This window comes from Otolemur garnettii, unplaced genomic scaffold (genome assembly GCF_000181295.1).
Source record: "Otolemur garnettii isolate 467f Iridium unplaced genomic scaffold, OtoGar3 scaffold00038, whole genome shotgun sequence".
In the NCBI taxonomy this organism is placed as follows: Eukaryota; Metazoa; Chordata; class Mammalia; order Primates; family Galagidae; genus Otolemur; species Otolemur garnettii.
In genome coordinates this window covers 2,971,070-2,992,960 of record NW_003852433.1, presented here as the reverse complement: position 1 = coordinate 2,992,960, position 21,891 = coordinate 2,971,070, and the positions used below count along the sequence as shown (strand labels likewise).

The 21,891-nt window shown below is 41.9% G+C and overlaps 1 protein-coding gene across 1 annotated transcript in view; it reads left to right on the top strand.

Moving 5' to 3' along the window:
- The window catches only part of TTC28 (tetratricopeptide repeat domain 28), a 472,107-nt gene that overhangs the window by 352,905 nt on the left and 97,311 nt on the right, over positions 1 to 21,891 (top strand). The window contains exons 6-7 of the mRNA XM_023513262.1: positions 15,953 to 17,294; positions 18,536 to 19,059. Coding sequence (XP_023369030.1) covers positions 15,953 to 17,294; positions 18,536 to 19,059 — 1,866 coding nt within the window. The remainder of the gene's footprint in view (positions 1 to 15,952; positions 17,295 to 18,535; positions 19,060 to 21,891) is intronic.

Below are 21,891 nucleotides of genomic sequence, written 5' to 3'. Positions count from 1 at the left end.
CTCCAAGTAATAATGTAATGATGAAGGGGTAGAGTTGAGAACTTTGTGAGCTCTTTGGAGGAAAGATCTTAGTCATTGTCATCGCCTATTGTTATTTCTCCGGGGATGCAGTGTATTCGCGTTTAGTCCCTGAAGAACACAGAAGAGAGCTAGCTGGAGTAGAGGATTCCTGCTGGTGAGACATGGAAGATGAGGTTGGCTAGGCAGAGTGAACCTAGTTTAGACCCATCTTTCTAATATTAGGGAACCTATGGAACCTTGTCCTGAAAAAATTACCTCTCTCTTCTACCCCTACTCCAAGTGCATAAAGTGACAACCTGAGACAATTGGAGACACATGACTAGATCTCAAGTAAGCAATCTAGAGTTTATTTGGAAGTCGTTGGGCATAGATAGTGTCTCCCCAAATGTTTCTTTCCCTGCCTCTATCTTGTTCACAGAAGCCTTGGCTTATTATCCAGATGACATTAAGTGCTATTGAGTGCACTAGTTAAGAGCCTGAACTCTAGAATCAGACTTTCTGGGTTCAAATCCGGATGTGTGGATGGCTTTCTGGATGTGTGGCCTCGGGCAAGTTTCTTAACATCTCTGTGACTCATCTGGAATATGAGGATAATTACAGCATTTAACATACACCCTCTTGTGAGAATTAAATTAACACTTACAAAATGCCTAGAATAGTACCTGGTACAAAGTAAGTTACCAAAACTTTTAGCTGATAAAATGGTTATTATTATATACTTGGAATTGAGGTAGGGACTGTGTCTATTATTATTCTGTCATCTAGTTGTAGATCTTATAGAAGGATTTGGCTAACACACAAGCACTTAGAGGATGCTTGCAGGATGGCGCCAAACCCCAAGAGAGCACAAGCCATGTACTTTAATCATGGGTAAATATCATGTCTCGATATGGCTTGCTTTATTTGAAGGTCAAACAGGGAGAGAAAGCAGAGATAAATGCAAAATTGCTACAGAATGAGAGAGAAGCAACAGTGATTCTTAGAAGATGAACAGACTTTTGAAAATTATTTACTGTCAGAACAAAATAGAAGTAGAAAATCATTAGAAGAAAGCAGGTTGTTGGGGGAGAAAGATCCGATGAAAAAAATGATGGGTGATAGAAGGAAGAATTCTAAGATTTACATAAAAATGTAAAATCTGCAATGAAGGTAGAACTGAGCAGAACTGGTACAGTGGAAAGCTGAATCAGTGAGTGGAAGCTCTACTGAAATATAGAAGAAATATATAAAAAGATAGAAAGGATAGAAAGAATTGGTAGAGAGCCTGGGTGTCCTCTTGCTCATCTTGCTCCCATATTTCAGTTGGCCGATATGTTGTAAGGTGGCTTTGGCTGCCAGGAGAAGTTTGAGCCTGCTATACCCACAGGCTCTGCTTCTTTAGCCCTCTGGCCAATATGATAAAATGGGTTTTTTCCTCCGTATTACTCCCACCTCATTTCATATGGAACCCCTTGTCTGGAGTGATATAATCAAGAGTGGTTCTGCCCCAGCACTTCCTAAAAAAGCTTAGTCATTTTACGTGGTAAGAACACTATCAGAACAGTTTCTAAGATAAAACGAACTTTTTATTCTAAGGCGGAGTTGTAGAGAGCAATAAAATTACCATCTTTACTACCTAAAAATGTGATAAATGATTATCTACATACTAAACATAGGTATGGAATGACCTAAGCCTAAGCAAAGACCAATGGCATATGGCCTTTCTTTAAGGCTTGTTTTAATCAGTACATATAACATGATCTCAATAATGTAAACAAAACAATCCACATAAAAACAAAACAGAACAAAATGAAACCACCACCATCAACAACAAAAACAGATTGTTAGGAACTGTCCTAAAATGACAACAATCATTTTCTCAGTCACTAGGTAAGATGCTCAGAGCTTTCTAAATTTTTTCTTTATATTTTCTACATTAAATATGGCAACAGGAATCTTTTGGCCACATTAAACAGAAAATTTGTTTTTCAATGGCTGAAATAAATAGGGGGTTCTTCTCACAAAACAGTAATTGTGAGGTACCTGACATTGGTTCAGAGGCTTGATGATACTGAGGCTTATTTCTTTGTCGTTCTCTTGGCCTTTCTCAGGTTCTAGTCCCTGTGCCTCATGATCACAGCTGGCTGCTAAGGCTGTGCACCTCATGAGCTGTTTAAATTAGTTGAAGAGAGAGAGCTGTATTCGTTTATCAAAAAAACAGTTTTCCCTAAAATCCTAGAAAACTTCGGCCTTTGTCTTACTGATCACAATAGTGTCACTTGACCAACCCTGGCTGCAAGGGAAGGTGGGAAAGTGAATATTTAGGTTTATAGCTCCAAAAGCAGGGGCAGGCAGGAGAGGAGGAAGAAGCTAGAAATTCGTATTGTGTGAAACAACCTGTGCTATCTGTCACTAGCACTTTTTAATATTTATTTTTCTAACTGGAAACTTTTTTCTGCATTTCTTTTTTTCAATTTCAAATTAACATGAGGGAACACATTTTTAGGTTACATTATTCTCACTTGTAAGGTAAAATTCAAGTTGTAGGAGAGCCCCCTCACTCAGGGGGTCGTGCTGAACCCTCACATTGTGCACATAAGGTGAGATCCCACTGAATGCCCTTCTTCCCACCAGTCGCCCTTCCTGTCCCCCTCCCCTCTCCCTCCTCACCCCGCTTCCTTGCTAGACTGTATTTGTGTTTTGTCGTTTGTATGTTATGTGTTTGCATATTGGTCTCATATTAGTATGGAGTACATTGGATTTTTTTTTTCCTATTCTTGAGATACTTTACTAAGAAGAATGTGTTTCAATTCCATCTAGGTAAACGAAAAAAGATGTAAAGTCTCCATTGTTTTATAGCTGAATAGTATTCCATGCTGTACATATACCACAAATTGTTAATTCATACATAGATTGATGGACATTTGGGTTGCTTCCATGACTTGGCCGTCATGAATTGAGCTGTAATTAAACATTCTAGTGCAAATGTCTTTGTGGTAATATGATTTTTGTTCTTCTGGGTAGATACCTAGTAATGGGATTGTGGGATCAAATAGAAGGTCAACTTATAGTTCTTTGAGAATTCTCTCTGCTTACTTCTTGTCATAAAGGTTGTATTAGTTTGCAATCCTACCAGCACTGTAGAAGTGCTCCCTTCTCTCCACATCCATGCCAGCATCTGCAGTTTTGGAACTTTGTGATGTTCAATTTGCCTGCTCTGGGTCTGGAGACTAGTGGTAGTCTGCCTTAGGTTTCCCTGCTGGCTACTGTGTATGATCAAAGGAAGAAAGGCTTGGTGGCTTCTTTATTCATATATACATGGAAAAAGTATATATGGAGTGGCTGGAGATAGGAGTGTAGGTGGATAGTTCTGGCAGGACAGACAGACAGGCAAAGTAACCCACCCTCTCTGAAGTGTTATAGGAGGGTTGAGGTTTGTCATGAGCCAACAAATATTTTGGGAAACCCAAGTTCAAGTGATTTCTACAGTGTGCCCTGGTCCTGTGAGTCTATAACTTGAATAGAAGAGGTAAATGTGGTTTCAGAATTAAAGTGGATCACAAGAGCTTTCTAGGAAACCATGTTTAATAGCATCTCCATGATAAGCATGAGTGAGCCAGCCTCAGGAATTTCAATTTCTTAAGTAAATATCTCTCAACTAAACGGAAAGGGAGAACCACTGAAAACAGTAAATGCAGTCCCATTTGCCCTTTTCCATGTTTTTGAAATTGTCTTAACTAAAAGCCTGTGCAGGGCCAGGGTGTGGTGGCTCATGCCTGTAATCCTAGCACTATGGGTGACAGAGGTGGATGGATTGCCTGAGCTCCCAGATTTGAGCCAGCCTGAGCCAGAGCTAAGACTCCATCTCTAAAAATAGGTGGGCATTGTGTTAGGTGCCTGTAGTCCCAGCTACTCGGGAGGCTAAGACAAGAGGATCACTTAAGCCCAAGAGTTTGAGGTTACTGTAAGCTATGATGCCACAGCACTCTCCCAAGGGTGACAACGTGAGACTCTGTCTCCAAAAAAAAAAAAAAACCCATGTACTAACAGAAAAATGAGCAGAATAGATGAATCATTTGTTTTGATAGCATTACACTTATATCTAGTTTGAACACTTCACACAATCATGGAGTTTCAATTTTCAATACAGTGTGAATTTTTAAAAGGCAGCTTTTCAGATCTGATTGTCTTGGGAAAGCAGATTTCTTAATTTACTCTCCAGCCTTGCTAGAAAACCCATCTGTCTTTATGATGAATTTGCAAGGTAAAATCATTTAGAAGGGCTGTTCTTTTGGACAGCTCTTCTGTTTCTCCTCCCTTTTCTTGTCCATTTCCAGGGCTCCCTGTTGGTCTGGGAAGACCATACGATCCTCTCATCCTCTGTAGGCTCAGAAGGAAGGATGCTCCTTAGAGTGTGGGGCCTTTATCCTCACCCCAGCATGCACAACTAAGTTCTGTAGGAGTTTCTGCCTCAGATTCTTGTAGGGGCAAAGTAACCCAGGGAAAAAAAGTTCTAGGATGGGAAGTGGTGGGCCTGAGTTCAGGTGCTAGCTCTGCAACTTGGTAACCATGTGGCTTCTGTGAGTGTCTTCAAAAGCACATTTAGCAACCCTGTGTTTGCTCTAGAATCAAATAAGATAATGAAGGTCCGAGGGCTTTGAAAACCGAAAAGTGCCATAAAATGTTAGATTTAATTCAGCTCAACAATATAACAGTTTTAAAAATATTGAGTTTCAGTTACTGAGGTATATCCAGGTAGACATATCTAGTAGGTAGTTGGATTGATGAGACTAATGCTTAAGAGAGAACTCTGAGCTAAAGGTGCCTGTTTAGGAGTCATATTCTTGGTTCTTGGTGTCATGTTATTAAATGAGATCCAAAAAGGAAAATTTGTATATTACTGACATTATTATTATTGCTGCTACTATTTTTTATTGTTAGGAAGGTGTTCTCTTACCCTTATTAATAATTATCATGAAATTTGGAGGAATCCTATAGATAGGCATCTTTTATCTTTTTAATGAATTATATTTCACAGATAGGAAACTGGTGAAGAGGATCAGTCAGTAAGCCAGGTTTCCTGTTTCTTAGTCTTTTGCTTAAATTATTGGATACCAGCCCAAAGACTTTCCAATTAATTAGCTTTGATGATTTATTTTAACAAGTTCAATTGGATGACAGTACAGAAATGAAGTTGTTTTTTCAGATTATTAATTAGTAGTGCCAGAGTATAAAATTACCTCAAAGCACTGTTTCTTCACTTGGTGCTGTTGGTATTTGGAGTATGATAGCTCTTCACTGTGTCGGCATTTCTCACATGGTGCAGGCTGTTTAATAATCCTGGCCCCACCCACAACCTGCCAGTGTGGGCCTCCAGATTTTTTTTTTTTTTTTTGAGACAGGGTCTCTCTTTATAGCCCCAGGTAGAGTGCAGTGGTGGGATCATAGCTTACTGCAGCATTGAACTCCTGGGCTCAAGGGATTCTCCCACCTCAGCCTTATAAGTAGCTGGGACTACAAGCACATGCCACCATGCCTGGCTAATTAGAAAAAATTTTTTTGTAGAGGTTGGGTCTTGCTGTGTTTCCAAGACTGGTCTCAAACTCCTGGCTTCAAATGATTCTCCTATATTGGACTCTCCAAGTGATGAGATTACAGTCATGAACCACTATGCCCAGCCTATTCTCCACATGTTTTGACAACTAAAAATGCCCCCTTTCCTATTTCCAAGTGCCCCATAGGGGCATCTCCTATTCTACATGCATACACTAAAACACTTAAAGAAATAAGTTCTGGCTCAGCACCTGTGGCTCAAGCGACTAAGACACCAGCCACATACACCTAAGGTGGCGGGTTCGAATCCAGTCCGGGCTTGCCAAACAACAATGACGGCTGCAACCAAAAAATAGCCAGGCATTGTGGCGGGCACCTATGGTCCCAGCTACTTGGGAGGCTGAGGCAGGATACTCACGTGAGCCCAGGAGTTGGAGGTTGCTGTGAGCTGTGATGTCATGGCACTCTAACCAGGGGGACAGCTTGAGGCTCTGTCTCAAAAAAAAAAAAAAAAGGAAAAGAAATGAGTTCTAATCTTACATAACATGCAGAGATTAGCTGTGATATACTTGGAGTCCCTAATTTTACACTCTCCTTAGTTGAGATGATCTGGTCTCATCCCTTTGATACTTAGGAAATATGATGGCATCTGAGACTTACAGTGAATTATAATTTAGCAAAAGAATGCTAGAGGGAGACTATGGTAATTGAGGCTGTTTGGTATAATGCCTATACTCTAGAAAATGGAGCATCTCACTGTGGCAGTCACTGTTTTATTGATCTTCATAATAGCCTTCTGAGATAGATAAAAACCTGAGGCCAGGGGTAGTAACTCCCCTTAAGAGCACATGACAGGAAGTGGTAGAACCAGGAGTAAGGTATCTTCTGATTCTGGTCATGGTGCTTTCCTATCATAAAGCACTATCTCCAAGTAACTAGAACTTCTGGATTATTAAAGCTGGTAGAACAGCATCCACAAAACAAACTGTAGCACTTAAGCTGCAAGGTTGAGGAATGGCAAGCTAAAGGAGTCAGCAGATTACTAAGGCAAAGTCAACTGAGCATGTAAAGCATTTATAAAGGAGTTTGTGATTATATGCTTGTTTATAACTTATTTCATTCCATAAAGGATTTCATTTAGCTTGTAACATCAGATGATGATACACTGGAAAGAGAAAACAGGATCCAGGAAAAGAGCCCAAACATGCAGCACTAGGGCTAGCATAGTTGTTACCTAGTTTCATATTTGAGTCGGAGCTTCCTGGAAGCAGAAGCAAAGAGAGAAATACAGTCATGCATCATTTAATCATGGAAATATATTCAGAGAAATGCATCGTGAGGTGATTTCATCATTGTGCACAACATCATAGAGTGGACTTTCACAAACCTAGATGGTATATCCCACTACACATCTAGGCTATATGGTAGAGTTTTCTCAAGCTTTTTTTATATCTCATGGCACACTTGAACATATAGTCAAACTTCCTCAGCACTCTTAAATTATGTTGATTAAAAAAAAAGAGTAAAAAATATATATATACTTACTGAGCTTTGAACTTCTTTTGAAAATAATTTAATTAATGATCGTTAAAGATTTTTGTGCCACACCTAAGATCCTCTCATAGCACACCAGGGTGCCATAGCACACCCGTTGAAAATCCCTGCTATATGGTATAGCCTCCTGCTGCTAGGCTAAAACCTGTACCACACATTACTGCATTGAATACTATAGGCAGTTGTAACAGAATGGTAAGTATTTGTGTATCTAAACATAGAAGAGGTGCAGTAAAAATATGTTATTATAATCACATGGGACCACCATTACCTATGTGGTCTGTCATTGATCATTATGTGGAGCATGACTGTCTTCACTGCCTAAAAGATGGGAACACAGCAGTACTTGGGGGGGGAAGGGAAGCTGAATTCTAAAATAAATTTCTCAAGAAGGTTTTTATATAAGGGATTCTGGCGATAAAATATATGGTATCAATAAAAGTTTCATAGCACTGATTAATCAGTGTGCTTTTTCTAATAGGAATAATCAAAAACAAATCAACTAATCTGAGGGCACGATGATAACAGTTCGCTGAAGCCTATTCTATGTGGGTCCAAAGTAATTTGGTTCAAGTTTACAGATTTTGGTGGTCTGACTGGATCCAGCACTAGAATTTAGAGCATCCAGAGGCACAACAACTCCTCAGGAAACTTCCATTGATAGGTGTCTCACACAGTCAGTGTTAGGATACAGTTTGAAATTCTAAGCTGTGACAAAGGCTTGAAGGGTGGATATTGGATAGTGCCAGGTTCTGGTACAGTAACAGCCTACAGATCTTAAGGCCTAAAACAATGAAGTATTGTATTCATACAACACTTACCACAGTTGCAACCCTCAGGGTCAGCTCCTTAACCCAGGTCTCCTTGGCTCTATCCTCCTGTATCTGCCCCATCACATAGCTTCTATGGGTGGTGAAGCAGGGGAGAGAGAACATGGTGTACTGCACTTTCAGCTTTTACACACTTCTGTCTGGAAGTAACACATCCCTTCTACCCACATTTCACTGGGCACAGCAATCACTTGACTGTGCCTTGCTTCTCAGGAACAAGGAAATCCACACCTGTACACGGAAGAGAACCAGATGGTAGGAAACATCAGTAAAGTCTACCACAGACAGGGAAGAAAGGAAATCCAGGCCAAGTGAATGGGACAGGAAAGTTACTCACAGGTGGAAAAGGTAGGGCGGGATGGAGCAGAGGGGCCTATGGGGCTGTTTTGTGGCAGGATAGATGGGGGGGCATTAGGCAGGGATGGCTGGGTGGGAGCAAATAGAGAAACTCTGCAAATGCCACTTTAAGTGGTCTACACTGTGCAGGCCAGAGGGACCCTCTAAAGTTGTTCGGGGAGATGGAGCTGGTTGGGGTTTCAGCAGCTCTCTCAGCATTTCAGTGATTTCACCCCATGACTTGAAACAAAAGAAATGTTTGTTTCATATTGAAACTGACTCCTTGTAACATTCTCTGCATTGCTAACTTATGAGGCTGCCTCCCACCTCTTATTGTGATCCAGAATGAAAACCAGGCACACTTTGCCTTTTCCAAACAGTGACTAATGGCGGGTCTTGGCCAGGCAGGCCCAGCATATTTTTCACTCTGCTCTGGGCTTCCCACCAAGTCTTTCACAGTGGCGCAGCCAGAGCCGTTAGGGATGCCTGTGCCTAGCACTTCCTACCTCATCATCCATCACCACAGCACCCTTCTCCAGCCACCTCCTTTTTAATAGGTTTAATTATTACTTCCTCTACTTCATGGCACAATTAATCTTTCCCACTGCCTCAGGATTTACAGCTGCACAGGCCCAGGGAATTCTGAGCTATTCACCTGCAGTCTTGGTCTTTATCCCAGGGAAGTAGGAAGTGGGGCTATGTATGAAAGCAGTGGAATATTCTTGGGCTCTTGAGGGCTCCAGGCTGCCTTCTTTTCACTGCTCATTCAGTCCAAGCCTTAGGGCTCTGTTCCCATCCACCGGCAAGAGGAGTCTGGAGGAGTGGGGCTGAGCCATTAGCACCTATTTCTCCGCATTTGGAGAAATATATGTATTATAAATAAATAATACATTTAGTCTATAAAATGCAGGCTCTATAACATAACCACATTTTATTTCCTACCAAAAGGTAGGTCATTCCCAGTGGAGTGTGGTTGTGAGAGGGAGGAACAGTGTACAGGGATTTTTCAACTTTGTTACAGCAGGCTCCTTAGAATTGAGACAGAAGGGAAGGGCAATTGGGATCTGGGACAGAATGACACTGAACTCTCAGTGTCACTGAAGACATCCTAAACTGCTGTTGAAGCAAAAGAAGATAACAGGCTCATAACTTCACTTACCCTTTGGAGGAGCAGGTGCAGCCTGTGGGTTTAGTAGAAAAAGTAGATGTAATTAAGTTAAAGAATGGCAGAATAGATGTGTGATGGCCTAAGAGTTCTCCAGAGGTGACACCCACACGGATTACATCTGCTTCCTCTTACTACATTCCTGAGTCCCTTAGGATTTTCTGTTCTCTAAAATATGCTTCTTGGCTCTCTAGTTACAAATTTAGGCAGGCCATCAATCTGTTCATATACAACTGCCACTAGCTTGGTTTGCCACAGCAGCAGTATACAGATGTTAATAGAGAAGAAACAGGCACAGAATCATGTCTCCCTTTTACTAGAAGGCATTCTAGCTAAGGAGAGTGGGTGAAAGAGCCTGGACTCCTGAGACAAAAAATCTTAGTTCTGGTACCAATCCTACTGCTTAGAGTCATTTGGGCCTGAGTAAGCTCTTGACCCTTTTGGGTCTCTGAGACCACAGTACCAACCTTGCAAGATTGTTCTGAGGCATGAATGAGATCATGGAGCAGAAAGCCAGGCACAGAGAAGTTGCCAAGTAAAGCTTACCTGTCAGAAAGATGCTTATGACTGAAGTCAAATGATAGGTTATTTTGGAACTAACCTGTGTTAAAAAATATCTATACTTTTGCTGTCCTCCACTGGCAAAAACAATGGGGATTTGTCACCAGGTACATAGTTACCTGCAAATGTGTTAGATAAGATGTCCAATTGGTTGCACTTTAACAAAGCACTTTGCCCTCTTGCTTTCATTCCAGCCATCGTTTACTAATCAGGTCTGTCCCCTCCTTCGCACCCCCAGACCTGAGGTGTTTTAGATACCTATGGTGTAGAAGAATCAAATGTGAAACTTCAGAGGGAGAAGCTTCAGGGAACCTAAAGATGTTGAGGATCAGAATAATGGGTCCTCTGAAGAACCTCAGGCCACTTCTACCAGACAGGAGGAGGAGAATGGAGAGAAAGAAACAGCATACTTCCTGTGATACAGGTTTTCTCAGCTGTGCTTTTATTTGTGCTTTTATTAGAGTGACAAAACATCACTCTGTCCTTTAAGATTATTTAAATGAAAGGTACAAATAAAGCAATGGGACAAAATACTGTCCCACTGATTTCAGTCTACACACTTCCTCCCAGCCTGCAGAAGAATGTGGAAGCTGGCATAGCTATAGAGGCCGGTGACCGGCCAGATTCTCAACTCAGGTCCCAGAAACAGAAAGCAGGACTTAAATGTCCATGTCAGGACTTAGCTACAAGGAAGAGCTTCCTGATCCAAAGGGCTACAGAAGAATATGCAATGAAAACAACCCTACATGTCTTTATTATTTAACTTCTATTATGGAAATTTTTACAAATGCACACAGGTAGAGAGATTAGTACTATGAACTCCCTCCCACTTATAACCTAGTTGTCAACATTATTCAGGTCTTGTCATCTATTTTTATAAACACACACACACACCCCCACACTGGCGTATTTTAAAAGCAAATCATAGACACCATGTTATTTCATCTGTAAATGCTTCCATATGTTTTTCTACCTGATGAGAACTTTATAGAATAGCTACTGTCCCAGCTCACACCTAGTGAGACTAATAACAGTTACTTCATGTCTCCATTTTATTTTGAAAGGCGATGGATTGATAACTGCTAAGGGCACACAGGTCCATGAGTCCTCACCTCAGCTTTGGACCATTCACTTAGATCTTCTCACGAGGCCTTGGACACACTGTCTAAATACTGGTCATTCTGTGTTTAGATACCATGTTATAGTTTACAAAGCCTATTGATACATACTATTATGTTTCCCATGCCATTTCTTTGAGATGTAAGAGGACTTTTTCCATTTCCCAAATCCTAGGTTTCCTCTGAGAATATCTGGGGATTTGGCTAGGATGGAGCAGAACTCAAACTGTTTTAAAGCAGAGGGGAAGAATGATCAGCCCTTAAGCCCCAGTTGGGTTGTGCACTATTATTAATCATAACAATATTTTCAGTAAATGAGAAGGACGCTTTCATTGTTTGTGGAAGTGCACCGAGGACTTACTTTCAGAGAATTCACAAGGGAAAAGGCAGCCAGAATTCATTGCTAAGATGCTAAATGTTCTAGTTTTAGTATTTTTTCTATTCATGCCTCCCTAGGTCTTTGCTGGTAATGGTTAATAATAAAAGCACAATGTATTGAGCACTTACTTTGTCTCAGGCACAAATGCTAGTTTCTGCTAAGCATGATCTCATTGGACCTCACAACGGCCCTTTGAAATAGATATTATTCTTCCCATGGCAGTGACCATTCCTGACCCATAGGTGGAGGCCTGCTGTGGCAATGTATAAATCCATAACCATGTGTGCTTTCTCCACACGCCCTTGTGAGAACTCAGCTTTGTGAGGATCTTCTGCCCCACTAATCTTCATTTAATTCCCCTCCCTGCAGCACGTTGTCACCTAGCACGCCCCTGCTGACAGGCCCTCTGTAAGTCTTCATCTGAATGACGGCCCTAGAAAATCAAGCTGTGGTCTCGAAAGGGAAGGAGGATCTGCAGATTATCTCCTCAGCATGTGCAGTCACTCTGCTGGCAGCTCTCAGGGCTGCTTTTATGTTGCTTCAACAAAGAGAAAGGCTGCCAAGAGTGTGTAATGTTCCGTTCAGAATTCCCCAGGCTGGCAGCAGCCGGGACAGTAGAGACAGAGGGAACATGAAACATTCCCAGCTCAGCCACATCCATCTCCTCTTACCCTTGTCTGTGTGTGGAAGTCTTTGTTTTGAGAATCTTCCTCTGGTTCTTTATAGGCTCTTGGAAATGTAAGATGAGGAGGAAGGGAGGAGAGAGCAGGAGAGTGCATAGAGAAGCTGGCTGGAGATCAGATCATTTTGCCATACCCAGCAGGCAGTTTCTTTCACAAATCATTGAACCCTGGGTAGCCATTACCATTCCAACTGCTTCCCATTAACTAGCCCAGACTCTTAAGGCCTTGAGAGTAAGAGAAATAGAATTCCTTCCCTTTCTTACACTCTAAATACTGCTCCTACCGTTTTTACATGCCATGTTATAGTTTGTAAAACATATTGATACATGTGATTATGTCTCTTATACTGTTTCTTTGATTATAACCTGACCTTATGAGTAAGAAAAAGCAAAAATTGCCAAAATATTTTCAATTAAAAAAATAAGAAAACAAAGGCTCAGAGACATGAAAGGACTATGTCAAAGACACTCAGCTGAATGAAGTGGGAGGGAGGCTTGTAAAACAGGACTTCTGACTTCGGTCCTGTGCCTTTTCTCTTATTCTGTGCCCTCCCAGCGCGAGCCAGGTTCCTGTAGGCTGAGGTGCACACCGCCCTGTAGGAGGGCAGGGGGTCAGCAAGGAGATCTTGCCTTTGGTGGAGATTGGACATACGTGAAAACCAACCTTAACTCTGATCACCTTCTCTGAAGGTCTCTCGCTGCTTGCTTCTGTTATCACATTAGTACCCAAGCGATCACATTGGCTTACAAAATCATTGCAATAAGGTCCAAAGGCTGTGGAGGAAAAAGATCATTGCAAAGACATCATCGTGGGAGAATATTCTCTGAGGGTGAGGTGGGCTTCTGCTGCGCTCCCTAGAGCTGGCTCTGTTTGTTACTATGGACTCATGGAAGGGCAGATATTTTGATCCCCATTTTAGAAATGATAAAGCTGAGGAGAGAATAAATGATTCATTTCTTTTAAGGATACATGGAAATTTAAAATGTAACAGTTTTTTTTAGATAAAAGTAGTTTAGGAATACATGTTAAATTCAGGTCTTTAGAACTGAAATGTTTCTGTCACTAATAATTTTTCATCATTAAAAAGGGTCCAGATGATTGAAAAGCTTAGGTGTTCTAACCTTGAAACAGGTTCTGAAAAGCTCTTGATTCTTCTAGTTGGATGCCCATGACATCTCCAAACCAGGGGAGTGACCAAACCCAATCCCCAGGAATATTACTGGTCTTACTGGAACAGAGTCCACAAATACTCTTTTTAAAAATCAAAGATTATGTGTTTCTCATAGAAAAAATTCTTAAATTACAGACAAGAAAAAAGAAAAAATCCTGCAATTCTACCACCTAAAGATTATTATTGTTAACATTTAAATAAACTTTTTGCTATATGTGTTTACTGATATGATATTATGATATAAGATATTATGATTTTTGATATAATGTGTATACACATATGATATTAAAGTTTTTATAAAATATTCTGTGGCCATATAGCCCCTTAATATATTACAAATTTCTTTCCATGTCAATATATAAACTACCTTATCATTTGTAATGTCACCATATTTATTCCATTGTATTTTTATCTAGTTTTAGTTTTAGGATTTACTTATTTTTAAATTATGAAATATTTTACTCATTAAAAAATATACAGAAGAATTATCATTAGTTTATTTAACCTCTGCCCCTTAAGAACGCCCTTTCCTGGAAGCGTATAATGATTTCAGTAACCAAATTTTACTCTGCAGTTTATAATGCACTTGCTTGTATGAAATAATAATTTCATTTGAACTTCACTACCACCCTCTAATGCAGCATTGTTTCCTTGGTATCATGATTATTATTTTCTTCATTTTGTAGATGAACCTACATAAAGCTCAGAGAGGCTAAATAATTTACCCGACACCTCAAGTCCATTTATTATCAGAGAGATAGCTGGGTCCCAGGGCTAGGCATGGCTCCTGTGGCAGGGCACATCCCCCACAGCAGGCAGGGGAGGGAGTCAGGACCAGCACAATGGCCCACCCTGCAGCTCTCCTCACCCTCCTCTGACTTTAGCATTGATTGTGTGTACTGACAGTATTTGTTTCTTGACGGTCTCCCTTCTGACCTTGTGTGCTGTCCGGAGGCAGAGGCTTCTGTCTGCATTTCTCTCTCTATCTCTACTACCCACCGCCAGTTCTAATGTACAACAAACATTCATTTGTTTGCTGGGTGAGTGAATGAATGAATGAAGGGTGTGTAGAGGTGAGCAAATTGCGGAGGCTGGGTTTTGACAGCTTGCTTTCTCAGTGCCTCTATTTTCAGTTCAGACATTCTAACCAGATCTCACCTTGGTGTTTTTGAGTTTTTTGTTCTGCACATTTTAGTCACCTCTGCAAAGGTCACATGTTGATGTGTAGAAAAGTGTCTTCAAAACCAAGGACACAGAGAAAACTGTTTGCTTGCTAGGTTTTCTCCACCTTTTCTGGTCTAGCCCCTACTCTAGCCCTGACTGGGATGAACCAGGCTCTCCTTAGAGCCTTTGCATAAGTTATCCTTATACTAACCCTCATTTAGAACAGCTTTACAGTTATGATATTTATATATCTCATTTTGAACTGCTTATTAAAACAACTGCTAAGCTTAGCAGCTACAGCAGAGTTGGTGAGAATTATCTGAAGCACTATTATTGTGATTGTAAAAGCAGTTTAGCAGTATTACAGAAAAATTTGGAACAGAAATCACTAAAATCATGTCACCTAACAAGGCAACTATTTTTAGTTTTGCATTATCCCCTCCAGGTCTTGTCCGTATGCACATATTTATTTTCCTGGTTGTTGTCAAAGGACACATGCAGCATTGTTTCCTGCTTTTTCCCCTTAACCTGACTATATCTTTCCCATTTTTCTGCATAGACTTTATAAATATCTTTTTAATGACTGCATAATCTTCAACTGAGTTAATACACCAAAATGTACTTATATAGTCCCCTAGTGTTTGGCATTTAAGATGTTTCTGATTTTCCACTAGTCCATAATGCTGAGGTAAAGATGATCATACGTACTGTTATGCAAGCTTTTGTGTTTGTCAAATTATTTCCTTAGGATACTTTCCTTTAAGTAAAATTGCTGGGTCAGAGTAAGAGCGTGTTTGTGGGTCTTGCCATGACACTGCAGAAAGGTTGCCCCTGTTTATTTCTCCAAGCAGTTGATATGTTTACCAATTTCAGGGCAACCTCATTAGTATAGGGGTTGTGTTTGAATTTTTTTTTGCTAATTTTGTAGACATAAAATGGTACTTCGGGGTTGTTTTACTTTGCATTTCATTGATTATTAAAGAAAATTAGCATGTTCCCCTGTGGTTACCCTTTGTATTTCTTTGTCTGTTGAGTTGTCTGCAAGCACTTACTGTTCTTTGCTTATTTTAGTAAATTGGGGCCTTGATTTTTTTTTAATTAAACTGAATGAAACCTTTATACGCAATAACTGTTGAATTTCTTCATATGTTTCATATATTTTCCAGTGTTGTGTTTGCCTTTTAATTTTAGATAAGTATTTGTAGCACAAAATTTCTTAGTTTTGTAATCAAATCTGTCAGTGTTTTCTCCTTTTGCTTCAAAGCTTAGAAAGCTATCCTCCCTCTGGAGAGATGATAAATATTTAATTCTACCTTCTGTTATTTTAAATTCTTTAATTCATCTGGATTACACTTTACTATAAATGGAGTTGCAAATTACATTTCTTTTAAAGTTGCTAATTAGTTATTCCAATTTTATCCTGTTCTTCCATTCTCAGGAATCATACACCAGATGAAAGGTGATTATGACACTGCACTGAAACTCCACAAGACCCACCTGTGCATCGCCCAGGAGCTGAGTGATTATGCAGCCCAGGGCCGTGCCTATGGGAATATGGGCAATGCCTACAACGCTCTGGGCATGTATGACCAGGCAGTCAAGTACCACCGACAGGAGCTGCAGATCTCCATGGAAGTGAACGACCGTGCCTCACAGGCCTCCACACATGGGAACCTTGCTGTGGCCTACCAGGCTCTGGGGGCCCATGACAGGGCCCTGCAACATTATCAGAACCACTTGAACATTGCCCGGGAGCTGCGAGACATCCAGAGCGAGGCTCGAGCCCTCAGCAACCTGGGTAACTTCCACTGTTCCCGGGGAGAGTATGTCCAGGCTGCCCCCTATTATGAACAGTACCTCCGGCTTGCTCCTGATCTTCAGGACATGGAAGGAGAAGGGAAGGTCTGCCACAACCTTGGCTATGCCCATTACTGCCTTGGGAATTACCAGGAGGCGGTGAAGTACTATGAGCAGGATCTGGCACTGGCCAAAGACCTTCACGACAAATTGAGCCAAGCAAAAGCCTACTGTAACTTGGGCCTAGCATTCAAGGCTCTGTTGAATTTCAGTAAAGCTGAAGAGTGTCAAAAGTACCTACTGTCTCTAGCCCAGTCCCTGAATAATTCCCAGGCTAAATTTCGAGCCCTAGGGAACCTAGGTGATATATTCATCTGTAAAAAAGATATAAATGGTGCAATAAAATTCTACGAGCAGCAGCTGGGCTTAGCTCATCAGGTAAAGGATAGAAGACTGGAGGCCAGTGCATATGCAGCCCTAGGCACTGCATACCGAATGATCCAAAAGTATGACAAGGCCTTGGGTTATCACACACAGGAACTGGAGGTCTATCAGGAGCTGAACGACTTGCCAGGGGAGTGCAGAGCTCATGGGCACCTGGCTGCTGTCTACATGGCCCTTGGGAAATACACAATGGCATTCAAGTGTTACGAAGAGCAGCTGGATCTAGGGCAGAAGCTGAAGGATCCGAGTCTAGAGGCCCAGGTCTACGGCAACATGGGCATCACAAAGATGAACATGAATGTGATGGAAGAAGCCATTGGCTACTTTGAGCAGCAGTTGGCCATGCTGCAGCAGCTGAGTGGAAATGAGTCTGTGCTCGACAGGGGCCGGGCCTATGGAAACCTGGGGGATTGCTACGAAGCCCTGGGTGACTATGAGGAAGCTATCAAGTACTATGAACAGTATTTATCTGTTGCCCAGAGTCTAAATCGCATGCAGGACCAAGCCAAGGCTTACCGGGGTCTGGGAAATGGACACAGGTAAAAATGACCAAGGACAAATGTGATTGATAGTTCTGCACAAATTGCAGTTGTGACTTCATGTCTGCATGGCCATTTATTAACTCCAACAATTCTTTCAACTAAGCAGGTGATATTATTTCCCTTATGCTATGAAGAAAGAAACTAAAGCCCAGAGAAGTTGGATTAAGACCTAAGATACACAGTTTAAAAGGGACATCTGAGGGTCAAACCTAGGGCTCTCATAGGTCAAACCTATGCCTGTTTGACAACATTATAATGAGCAGGTTAAAAGAGGTGCTAGGGACGGGAAAGGTGAATGAACCACTTTCTCAGATCTTTCCTGAATGCCTCCCATATTATATAACTGTGTTTATTAATATGACATATGTACCCACCAATTATTTGGACCTCATTGTGTTGCTTTTAGGAAAATTCACCTAATAGTAGGGGGGATGAATAATCACATATTAGGTAGGTACCGTGCATCACTCTAGGCACCGTGCATAGATATCTTACTTATAGTTACACCTGTTTTGTACTACTATACATCTGTTATCATCTGCTGTGGGATGTGGGATTTATTATCACTAAAACTGAGGCTCACAGAAAGGAATTCACATGCCCCACCCAACTGGTTTGGTCTGCTGCCAAAATCCATGTTCCTTCTGTTCTTATCATGTCATCTCTTAGCAGCACAAAAAGATACACTGTTGGCCAAGCTGATGCTTTTCTCCTGGATGTGGGGAACCCAAGAAGGTGTCTGTGTCTGCAGAATATATGGCCCCCACCAGATAAGCAGGGGATTAAGGCTCCTGGAGTGGAGGAAGGGCAAGGGTCAAACTAAATCTTCACCCACAGAGTGCTCTGAAAAGCTCAGGGTGAAGGATTTATAGCCACTGTAAAGTGATTTCTAAAACATAGTCTAAGCGGTAGTGGAAATTGGGAGGCCCAAAGAACCAAATAGTTCACTTGCTATCATTGTGCCTATTAATATATTTTATGTTTCCTCTGGGGTGTATATCCCATTGAATCTCAAGCTCTTGGGAAGGTCACTAAGGGATGACTTTTGAATTGCTTTCCAGATTATGAAATTCCTCTGCATCTCACTCTAAGGGCACATGATAGATTTTAGCTAGAAGAGGAGTTAAGAGCTTCTATAGTAAGTGACAGTGACAAATGCTTTTCATTTTCTCAGGGGCTTTAGCATGTCTGCACCTGCACAAAATAATATCATTGCTTTTCTGTCTACATCCCCACAGGGCAATGGGGAGCTTGCAGCAAGCCCTTGTGTGCTTTGAAAAGAGGCTCGTGGTTGCCCATGAGCTCGGGGAGGCCTTCAACAAAGCCCAGGCCTATGGAGAGCTGGGAAGTCTGCATAGCCAATTAGGGAATTACGAACAAGCCATTTCCTGTCTTGAACGCCAGCTGAACATTGCTAGAGAGATGAAGGACCGAGCCCTGGAGAGTGATGCGGCCTGTGGTCTGGGGGGCGTTTACCAGCAAATGGGGGAGTATGACACCGCCCTACAGTACCACCAGCTTGATCTTCAGATAGCCGAGGAAACCAACAACCCCACATGCCAGGGCCGAGCCTATGGGAACCTGGGCCTGACTTATGAATCCCTGGGCACCTTCGAGAGGGCTGTGGTCTATCAAGAACAGCACTTGAGCATTGCTGCACAGATGAACGACTTGGTGGCCAAGACAGTGTCATATAGTAGCCTCGGAAGGACCCATCATGCCTTGCAGAACTATTCCCAGGCAGTCATGTACTTACAGGAAGGTAGGTGAAAGATCTATTGTGTCCTCTTGATCTACTTGAGCTCAAGTACAGAGTCAGAAATTAATACCCTCCCTGTCTAGAGTGAATAACACATTTTCCCACAAGTTGAACCAAGTGAGATTTTCTTCTCTAAAATTCTAAGGGTCTGAATCACAGGAAAATGATCATCTTCTCCAAGTTTTATTATCCATCTAGAAAATATCTAAACTCTCAAAACTATACAGAAATCAGTTCTGACATGGCAGCAGAGGTCTGATCCAGAAGGATCAGTCTGTGAGTACGCAAGCACTCAACCAGGCTTCCTCCCCAGTGTTTATTACCTACAGTTGATGGGCTGGTGCCACTGTCGGGTCTTGTTCCATGCAGGTCTGGAAACTGGAACCTGGCCATCAGGTCCCATGCAGTTTCCTGAGCACAGCTGGTCCTTGGACTCTTTCTTCCTCCCAAAGCACAAGTCTCCCAGCAATGTGTTTGCCCTCCGCGTCTTTACACTGGTATGAAAGCCCTTTCTCTGTCACAGGCACGTTAGATCCTCTCACCCTAGAAAGGAAAAAGAACAAATGCGCTCTCTGCTCACTAGTAAAAGGAAATAGTTGCTGACTTTAAGCGAAACTCTCATTTATAGTCAGCATATATAGTTTATTTAATCTGATTTAATTCTCACAATAAATAACTTTGAGAGATGTATCTTTTTATTCTTATTTTTGTAACTAGTTCGGGAGGAAGGCTCAGCCTGGGGTTTCTGACCCAGGAACGACATCCTATCTGGAGTGTCTAACCTCACAAGAGCAAAGCAGGGTTGGGCAGTTGTGTCCCCTGTTACTCCTGAGCCCCAGTAGGGAAGCCTGGAGGGAGGGAACCAGGAAGCAAAGTGGGGAATGGGAAGGGGATGCTAGTTTGTTGCTCTCCTCTGCAAGACCCGGGGATTGTGCTGACTTGCAGGATGGAGGTTACTGAGAGCTGGAAGCTACTTCCTAGACTTTATTTGACTCCCGCTCTATCCAGTCGGGGCTCTGCCTCAGTGCGTTAAATGGGAATGTTGGCTTTCAATTTCCTAAAACTTGACTGTGGTAAAATTCCAACAGACCAGGAACAATTCTCAGCTGAATTTGTGAAAACTATTAAATTCAGGCCCAGTATATGACAACTTTTCGGCTGTGTTCTTTTGCACTTCCTGAAATACTGTTTCCATGAAACGGCTGGTTTGCCTGAGACATTGTAACATAATTCTATCTTTATGGGAAATACTCAAGTTCACTTTTATTGTTTCTTATAATTTTTTCAGTCTTGTGGAGATCTAAAAAATCTTATTTGTAGCATCTCCTTAGTGTTTATTTCATGGATGCATCCACTAGAGAGCCTATAACTGATGCCTTCCTTCGTGGGCCAGACCAGATGCCTCTTTTCATGAGCTCTAAGCTGGTATAGGTGCAGGATACCTGGAAGGTGCTTTCTGGGTGCTCTGAGTTGGGTCTGTAGCCCAGGGGTCCTCGAACTTTTTAAACAGGGGGCCAGTTTATTGTCCCTCAGACCATTGGAGGGCCGGACTACAGGCCCCGGGACGAGTCGGCTACTAAGCAGGACAGGCAGCGGCGGCAAAAACACCTGGCGGGCCAGATAAATGTCGTAGGCGGGCTGCATGTGGCCTGCAGGCTGTAGTTTGAGGACACCTGCAGTGTAGCCTCTTGCAATGAGGGACTGGTTCAGTTCCCCATGTTCTCTCTCTCCCAGCTTTCCTAGGGGAAGGGACTACAGATAGCATTGCCCTGCCCTTGGGCAGTAGAATCTCACAGGTGGGCATGGTCCGAGTCTTTTGAATAAGCTGTCCAGATGATATGGATGGACATCTCTCACTAAAACTGCTGGTTTCATCTAGCCTTTTCTCTCTTTGCAAATGAAGAAGGGAGCCCAGAGCAATTTAGTGACTTTCAGGGTTATGTGACCAGTCCCTGGCTAACTAGACTCCCGGAGCCCAGATGAGAGGCTCAGATTCCTAAGAGGAAAAAGCAAGTAGAAGCTGGGGCAGGACAGATACCATGGGCTTGTAACTCTTCATTACTGAACCCAGAGAGGGTCCCACATGCTGGGGATATAAGAAGAACAAAGCAAAGTCCCTGTATTCGCAGAACATGCTTTCTGAGGGAAGAGGGGAGTCTCAATGAATTTTACTTCTGACTCATTGTCCTTAACCCAGCAGGGACATCTGTATTTAAGAATTAATGTGGTTAGCTTGTTGTAGGTTAAAATAGCCAGTACCCTCCTGGATTTCTCCCAAGAACCCTCTTCTTTCATGCATGTTCCTATTCTGTGAGTAGTTTTAAAAATATGAATTATTGATGTACCAATAGTACCAGCTACTCTGGAGGCAGAGGCAGGAGGATTGCTTGAGATCAGGAATTCAAGACTAGCCCGGGCAACATAGTGAGATCTTCCATCTCAAAAATAAAAGAACTACTTGTAGATTTTTGTTGTTGTTGTTCAATGACATGATTTAAACTTTTCTAAGCTTTCTGAATTATGTGCATTTTGAAATGTGTATTTTATGAACTTGAACCTGAGTATCACTTTTCTCAACTGACTCAGTTCCCTTTCAGAATTTCAGTCTGAAATTGCCCAGTCCCACCGTGATCAGAGGCAGTCTGCCATCCACCCTGAATTAGATTAGAAGGAAGTCCTGCCTTTGTGTGTGCATTTGTACTGTACTGTGGGATCCTTTGTGATGTCTCTGCAGAAGCTATCTTCTGTGTACAGTGAGAGGGATAATGAGGACAAAGTGATTCTGAGAACTGCTTAGTGACCAATACAATAAATGATTGCCCTCAGATTTGGCTC